Source organism: Nuphar pumila, chromosome 13 (assembly GCF_984573655.1).
Source record: "Nuphar pumila chromosome 13, dmNupPumi1.hap1.1, whole genome shotgun sequence".
Taxonomy (NCBI): Eukaryota; Viridiplantae; Streptophyta; class Magnoliopsida; order Nymphaeales; family Nymphaeaceae; genus Nuphar; species Nuphar pumila.
Genome location: NC_143261.1, coordinates 8,632,687 through 8,641,299, shown reverse-complemented (window position 1 = coordinate 8,641,299; position 8,613 = coordinate 8,632,687). Strand labels below are relative to the sequence as shown.

The window sequence follows — 8,613 nt, the reverse complement described above, 5'->3', positions numbered from 1 at the left end:
TTGTAATATCAAATAAATATATAAAGTTATAAAAATTTTCAGATATAAACTAAACAAATAAAGCAAAAAAACCCTTTTTACAGATTTCAAAATGATCTTCCGTTGGGGAGATATGACTCTTGCAAAATGAACTAAAAACATGAGTAACTCAAACGATATAGAGTCTGACAGGGTCTTGGTTTTCGACCAAAAACATGTATAAAATTATCATAAAAATTGCTGAAAATAAACATAAATAAACTAGACTAAATAACAAAGATGCCTCTTTTTACGGATCGGAAATTCGATTTCTGGTTAGGGAGATAAGCCCCCGATAAGTTGGTCTTGAGTCAAATAGTGATTTACGCGATTTTTATGCTTACTGAGTAACACTACAAATCGCGTAAATCGCTATTTGAATCAAGACCAAGTTGTCGGGGGCGTATCTCCCTAAACGGAGATCGAATTTCTGATCCGTAAAAAGCGACATCTTCGTTATTGAGTCTAGTTTATTTTTGTCAAATTTCAGTAATTTTTATGATAATTTCATACCTGTTTTTGGTCGAAAACCAAGACACTATCACACTCTATATCGTTTGAGTTACTCATGTTTTTAGTTCATTTTGCAAGAGTCATATCTCCCCAATGGGAGATCATTTTTCAAATCTGTACAAAGGGTTTGTTTGCTTTATTTGTCTAGTCCATATATGGAAATTTTTATAACTTTATATATTTATTTGATATTACAAATTTTTAAAAAACTGGAATTGTTTTGTTTAATCATGGTGAAATAAGATTAATTTGTAACGAGTCCCGAATTTTAACAAATTTAAAATATCAAATATGTATAAAAAACTATAAAAATTTTTAGATATAAACTAGACAAATAAAGCAAAAAAACCCTTTTTACAGATTTGAAAAATGATATCACGTTGGGGAGATATGACTCTTGCAAAATGAACTAAAAACATGAGTAACTCAAACGATATAGAGTGTGATAGGGTCTTAGTTTTTGATCAAAAACAGGTATGAAATTATCATAAAAAATGCTGAAAATTTACAGAAATAAACTAGACTCAATAACGAAGATGTTTTTTACGGATCGGAAATCCGATCTCCGGTTAGGGAGATACACCCCTGACAAGTTGGTCTTGAGTCAAATAGCGATTTACGTGATTTGTATGCTTACTGAATAACACTACAAATCGCGTAAATCGCTATTTGAATCAAGACCAACTTGTCGGGGACGTATCTCCCTAACCGAAGATCGGATTTCCGATCCGTAAAAAGCGACATCTTTATTATTGAGTCTAGTTTATTTCTGTCAATTTTCAGCAATTTTTATGATAATTTCATACCTGTTTTTGGTCAAAAACTAAGACATTGTCACACTTTATATCGTTTGAGTTACTCATATTTTTAGTTGATTTTGCAAGAGTCATATCTCCTCAACGGGAGTTCATTTTTCAAATCTGTAAAAAGGGTTTTTTTGCTTTATTTGTCTAGTTTATATTTGAAATTTTTTATAGCTTTTTATACATATTTGATATTTCAAATTTGTTAAAATTCAGGACTGGTTACAGATTAATCTTATTTCACCATGATTAAACAAAACAGTTCCAGTTTTTAAAATTTTGTAATATCAAATACATATATAAAGCTATAAAAATTTTCAGATATAAACTAGACAAATAAAGCAAAAAAACCCTTTTTACAGATTTGAAAAATGTCTCACGTTGGAGAGATATGACTCTTGCAAAATGAACTAAAAACATGAGTAACTCAAACGATATAGAGTGTGACAAGGTCTTGGTTTTCAACCAAAAACAGGTATGAAATTACTATAAAAATTGCTGAAAATTGGCAGAAATAAACTAGACTCAATAACGAAGATGCTGTTTTTTACGGATCGAAATCCCGATCTCCGGTTAGGAAGATACGCCCCCGACAAGTTGGTCTTGATTCAAATAGCGATTTACGCGATTTGTATGCTTACTGAATAACACTACAAATCGCGTAAATCGCTATTTGAATCAAGACCAACTTATCGGGGGCGTATCTTCCTAATAAGAGATCGAATTTTCGATCCGTAAAAAACATCTTCGTTATTGAATTTAGTTTATTTATGTCATTTTTCAGCAATTTTTATGATAATTTCATACCTGTTTTTGGTCGAAAACCAAGACCCTGTCACACTATATTGTTTGGGTTACTCAGGTTTTTTGTTGATTTTGCAAAAGTCATATCTCCCCAACGAGAGATCATTTTTCAAATTTGTAAAAAGGGTTTTCTTTCTTTACTTGGCTAGTTTATATTTGGAAATTTTTATAACTTTATAAACTCATTTGATATTTTAAATCTGTTAAAAAGGGGAATTGGTTACAGAATTTCAGGTTCTGTAACAGGTTCATTTTCTGAAATTGAACGATAACTTTCAGAAGTCACCATCTTCAAACTAGAAAAAAAACAGAAAAATCATGAGAAAGGGTGTTACAAAAACCTTTTGCAAGAAACAACCAAAAGAAACATGAGCACCATGATTAAACAAAACACTTTATTGCGTCGGGGGAAGCCCCCAAACCCCCCTCCTGTAAGGGCAAAATCTCTGAATCAGGCTTCACAACTCAAGTTGAACCATGCTGTAAGGGTAAAAACTCTGAATCAGGATCCACAACTCATTTAGTTGAATGATGCTACCCACGCTGGGAGGAGCCCCCAAACCCTCCTCCTGTAAGGGTAAAAACTCTGAATCAAGCTCCACAATAGTCAATGTGCAGGTCAGTCGGTGCTTGATGGAGCAATGTAGGAGCTTCTGTTGGATGTGCACAGAAGCAGAAAGAGAAGGGAGAGAGAGAGAGTAAGAGGGTTGATGTTCATGGCCTCCTTCAGGAGAGATTTCTTTCTCGGACAATCTTACAGTGCAAAGACTGTGTTTTAAATAATCATCTTCGGGGCATTTAAGTCTTTACAACCACTCCTTTTCTAAAATCATCATTTTTTTTTTTGCACCAATGAAAAAGAGGGTAATTAAGTCTTTGCAATGGCATCAAACTCCAATGCCGATTAATGTTGGCAAACATGGAGATACGCAGATGTTACATACGTGGTGCTCTTTGGGCCCCCGAAACATGAGATGTAGCTAACTGCCCTGTTAGGGGAGGGGGGGAGATATAACCTGCTTCAACCAGAGACCGTTGGCATTATCCTCAGCACTCCAAAATGTGGGCCTGTGGCTCCCGTGCTCCTTGTGTGGCCTCTGCCCTGTGTATCAGAAGACAAAGGTCTCTCATCTGTACTGTAGAAGCTTCCACCAACGATGACCACTCTGATTCTGGAAGGCCTAAGAAGGTGGTGGTGGTTGGCACCGGCTGGGCAGGCCTTGGGGCTGCTCATCACCTTTGCAAACAAGTGCCCGTCTTCATCTTCTTCTCTCTTTTCCATTTTTTTTCTCTTTGGAAAGAGTTGCAAATTCAGGATTTTAAGCTCATTTTTTCATCGGCTGCAGGGGTTTGATGTCACTGTCCTTGATGGCTATGGTGGTGTTTCAGAGAGTTCGGAGGCTTCAATTTTTGACCCTTTTGATGCCTCACTGATCCATGGTACATGCTGTCTTGCTTCTTCTTGTCGGCCCATTTGGAATTTTTGCTCCTTTTGTGTTTTTCGTTTTGGTGGGTACCCATTTGTCCCAAAATGGCTAATTGGTGACATATCGTGTATAGAACTGCCTTGTGAATTATTTGCAATAAGCAATTCAATGATTTTACAAGTTTCTTATGTGCATAGGAAACATAAACATGCCTATATGCCTGTCTTTATTCGTGTAGAGACCTTGAGTTGCTGCTGTTTTTAAGTGTTATAAGCACTGCATTATTGTTATGTGATCGCTACTGGACGCTGTCATATGGGTTCCTAAGGGACCCGGGCACTTGCTGATTGACAATGTTTGTACCTTGGGAAAATACGCTGCAATCTGAATTACGTGATATTGATTGCTCCACCATATGCATGCATTAAGAGCTGCACAAAAAACAAGTTCGTACCATCTGACATATGCTAGTTTGGTCCTTACAAAATGGAGAATTCTGCTCTGGTGTTTCTTTTGTGTAGTCACCAATTCGCCTTTAATAATGAAAGATGCATATTCTGCTTTAGTTTGCATGCTATTGGTTAATTCTGTTTGATTAATTTCCTAGTTGATTGATATCTGATAATGCTTACTATTGTGTTCACATAAGAAATGGATAAAATGCTTGGATCTTCTCGGCATGAATTTTGCCACATAATTATTATAATTCTTGCAGGCTTCAGGCATCCCTCTCGGAACATATTCTCTCTCTGTAATGAGCTAGAGATACGTCCGTTCACCAATTTGATGACTTCAGCTGTATATTCCTCAGAAAGCCTGGAGGTACCATTGTAAATCTCGAGAATTAGAACATCCAGTGGCTGTCACTGAACATTTTTTCGTGGTCCAAGTACTGAGAGATGCATATACAGGTAGAATTCCCTATATTTCAGGATTTTCCTCGGTTGCCAACTCCGCTTGGAACCTTTGTTTATCCAAAGGTACCTAAGATGTTGCACTTATATTTTCTGTCCTAAGAAAACAAAATTTGTTCGATGTTTGATATGGCTTTCTTTGTTGCTGCAGTTCCTTAACCTCTCACTGTTTGATCGATTAACTTCTCTTCCCCTCATTAATGCAGGTTAAGAATCTTTACAATAATAGCAATTTAATAGAAATATCTTAATTCCATTCTTCATTTTTGTACCTGAAAGGTTAATTTATTTTGCAGTCATTGATTTTGATAACACGGATCGTGCCTGGAGAAAATATGATTCATGTAAGTATAACTTGTTATCTCCCATAATAACAATGAATTCCATGCTTAAGCCACTCATCTCTTGTGATATCACATCTTTCTTCTTCTTTTCTTCTTCTCTGCAGTGACTGCGAGAGAGCTTTTTAGACAGTTTGGTTGCTCAGAAAGGCTCTATAGGGCTATTCTCTACCCAATGATTCAAGTTGGATTGTTTGTCCCAGGGGAACAATGTAGTGCAGCAGCATTATTAGGAATGATGTACTATTTTATGCTTGCTCATCAGGTTTGACAATCTCATAATTCTGAGCTTTACCTGTCTGCTTACTTAAGGGCACGTTTGGAAGCTTGAAAATTTCTCACAGGAAAAGAAATTTTTTACTATGAGAAGTTTTGATAATGATAACTTTTCTAAATGATTTTTTTTGCTTGTTTGTGTAGCATGAGAATAATAGAGTGAAAATGTGAGAAAATTGAGAGAGAGAGGGTCGATCAGCCCCCTCTCAAAAAGAGATAGGTGGTTTGAGCATACAAGAAAGAGAGGTCGATCAGCCCTCTTAGAGAGATAGAGAGGTGGTTTGATCATACGAGAGAGAGAGAGAGGGAGGAAGATGAAGATGGAAGAATCTCTTCTTGTGAAAGCCCATGGAATGAGATGTGTTGTGGGTGAATGGCTGCCCTAATGTAAAAATAATTTTGTATAGGAAACATTCCTCCACCCCCTCAGGTGGAGGAATTTTTCCTATAAAAAAACACACCTTTTAGATAAACTTTCCTTTCAAATTTTTTATTTCGTTTGGAACGGGTGAAAAAGTTGCCATTTTTTCTTTCATAGCATTTTTCCTATCATTTTCTCGCTTCCAAACATGCCCACTGGCAGCACATTTTTCCTGAAGTCTTGTCTTAAGTGTCAGGTAAGTTCTCTCCAAAGAGGAAAAAATTGTATACCTTCTAATCTTGTGTAATATAATGTCATAATTTGTTTCTTTCAGCAAGATTTTGATGTTGTTTGGTGCCGTGGAACAATTGAGGAGAAAATTTTCAGACCTTGGATGGCATTTATGGAAGAGAAAGGTTGCCGATTTCTTCAAAACAGAAGGATTACTGATTTTTCTTTGAACCAAGAAAGTGGAAGAATTTCAGAATTAGTATGTGGAAATGAGACTTTTCTTGTTGATGCGATCGTATTAGCTATTGGAGTCACAGAGCTCCAACGTATCATCACTTCTAGGTATCTCAAAGTTGGTATTTAAAATTCATGCTTCACAAGCTTTCGTGTTCTATTTGATAGTTCAGATTTGTGAAATATTAGTTGATGCAGTTAGTGTCGAGGCATGCAGTTCTAAAGCTTTCTTTTATGTCTAAACCTCCAGTAATGTTTGTCAACTACAAGATTTCTCTGTTGTCCTTACCATTTATTTATGCTACCTGTGTTCTGTAGTCCTCTGCTTCAATCCAGGAAAGAGTTTTCGGATGTCTTCAACTTGAAATCAGTTGATGTAATTTCAGCGAGATTATGGTTTGACAGGAAGGTAAGATTTCTTTATTTGAATTTGTAGTTTATTATGCTTTGTACATCTCTTATGAGCATCCCAGACTGAGACCCTGTGCTTTCTAGATTAAAATTTTGAAGGCAGGAAATATTTACTCTGATCTAGATGACTCAACTGGATGCGCATTCTTTGATTTGAATTCTCTCAATGATGAATACAAAGACGAATCTGGTTCTGTTATAGAGGCGAACATTGTGAGTCCATCTATCAAAAATTGACTTTTTTTTTCCACAAAAACCTGATATGCATGTGGTTGGATATTAATATAGTGTCATTGCTCACATTGCAATCCAATGAGCACCCATGGAAATGATGTGATTTAACTGGTTAATAGGAAGATGATGAATCAATGGAAAACCTGCATAATTGCCATCCTTAGAAATGGTGGGCTTGTTATGTGATACTAAGATGGAAATAACACATACTCACACACGCACAGACTTTATATATATATATATATATATATATATATATATATATAATGGAGAGAGAGAGAGAGATTCTAAAGAACCACTGTGAAGCATTCAAAACTCTATAACGTGACAGTTCCATCTTGCAGTATCATGCAAACCAGCTTTTACCTCTTGAAGATGATCAATTAGTGGAGAATGTGAGATCTATCCTTGCAAAATGCATTGAAGGATTTGAAGAGGCCATTGTGGTGAAGCAGCTTGTTCTTCGATGTCCTAAATCTGCCACACATTTTTTTCCTGGTATGAAACGGGCTTGCTAGGATGTTTGAAAACAATCTGGCCTTTCAAGCTTTCTCATATTAGTGGATGTATGTCATTCATTTGTCATTTATCGTTGTGATTATTTCCTATGATAGAACATTAGAAGTCTAGTGTTTACTTTTTTGTAAGCTTATGTTGCTTCTGTATGATGCATGGCTGTTTTGGATATAAAATGTGGCATTCTCATGTACTGAACAGAACCAACATGCAGCAGTTGAGCTTCAAAAATCTGTTCTTTTTTTTTAAGTGTTTTGTTGTAGGGGAATAATCATTGTTTTGACTAGTTCATGAAAGGAAGAAAATAAAATGCGTCCACATCTGAAGTGGATCGCAATACATGAAGGTTACTGGATACTACAAGGGCAGCACATCATAATTCAACAAAGCATGATATTACCCATTTGCAAACTGTGAAGCATCATCTTGTTGGGAAGTCAAAATTACCATGGTTCAAGATGATTTGCTTTCTGTCAAAGGCTGGTTTTGGTTTGCATTGGCTGCAGAAATCCTAAAATTTCTTGCCTTCATATAAACAAGAAACCAACACTAAAATGATCCACCTCCCAATACCAATACATCCTTTCTAAAAGTATGAGATGTTAATCATGCATCATGGAAGCACAAGTCATCAAACTTTCCAATTTCTCGGTCATCTTGTCCACTGCCATCCAAACTATGAACATGACAAGCTGAAGAATATTTTCTGTTTAGACTTATAGACAGATTAAGTGCGTAGATATTTAATAATGCAGTAGAAAAGAACTATTTCATATGATTACGTGTTGTAAATGAATTCCTCTTTCAATTTAAACACATAGTAGCTGTCCTCAGGTTCTTACAAATCCTTGATGCGCGGATCAACAAGCTTTCCAAATTTGTTTATGGCTGGAGATTGGATCATCACTCGACATGGCTCATGGTCACAGGTTCAAACTCTAAAAATTACAAACTCTGGATTAATATTTTTATCATTACTCTCGGAGTGAAATGGTTTTATATATTAATGCAGGAGAAGGCATATGTTACTGGACTTGAGGCAGCCAACAGGGTTATGGACCATCTTGAAGAAGGTGAGTTTGCTAAGATCATTGCAGTGGAGGAAGATGAACAACATATTGAAGCTCTGCGTAGTCTCAACCGTCAAATCAATGAGATAACAACCCAGTTTCCGTTATTTGATTATCTTCTCTAAAATTACCTATAATTAAAAAAAAAAATCCATATAGGTATGTGTAACTGTTTATGTAAATTCACATTCAACTTTTTTCATTTTAACAAAATAATTATGCAATAAAGGATTGAATCTCATGTGTGTGTATCTGTGTATTTCTATAAAAAATATAAAAATATAAATAAAACCATAAATAATATGAAAGTGTTAAATAGTTGTTTTTATTGCAACAAATTAACACTTTAAAAAAATAGGTTATATGATGTTAAATAGTTCTTTATCAATGGAAAACCCTGGTTCAGGTTATGGGGCCTAAGAAATATTGCCGGTATGCTGTGTAGCCCATCTTGGTGAAA

The 8,613-nt window shown here is 35.7% G+C and overlaps 1 protein-coding gene across 1 annotated transcript; it reads left to right on the top strand.

The window, feature by feature from the left end:
- The first annotated feature begins 3,171 nt into the window (after positions 1-3,171).
- On the top strand, positions 3,172-8,394 carry LOC149817688 (uncharacterized). The gene is made up of 13 exons (XM_089984964.1): positions 3,172-3,387; positions 3,485-3,578; positions 4,281-4,387; positions 4,477-4,545; positions 4,631-4,685; positions 4,776-4,823; positions 4,928-5,085; positions 5,792-6,030; positions 6,241-6,331; positions 6,418-6,546; positions 6,912-7,065; positions 7,918-8,012; positions 8,096-8,394. The coding sequence occupies exons 1-13, from the start codon at positions 3,199-3,201 to the stop codon at positions 8,276-8,278; spliced, it is 1,611 nt and encodes a 536-aa protein (XP_089841090.1). The 5' UTR covers positions 3,172-3,198; the 3' UTR covers positions 8,279-8,394.
- The last annotated feature ends 219 nt before the right edge of the window (positions 8,395-8,613 follow it).

Bases quoted from the DNA above. Each gene is read 5' to 3' on its own strand.
- LOC149817688 (XM_089984964.1), top strand. From the start codon at position 3,199: ATGTGGGCCTGTGGCTCCCGTGCTCCTTGTGTGGCCTCTGCCCTGTGT. The intron at 3,579-4,280 runs GTACATGCTGTC...TAATTCTTGCAG, and splicing joins TGATGCCTCACTGATCCATG to GCTTCAGGCATCCCTCTCGG. The intron at 4,686-4,775 runs GTTAAGAATCTT...TTTATTTTGCAG, and splicing joins TCTTCCCCTCATTAATGCAG to TCATTGATTTTGATAACACG.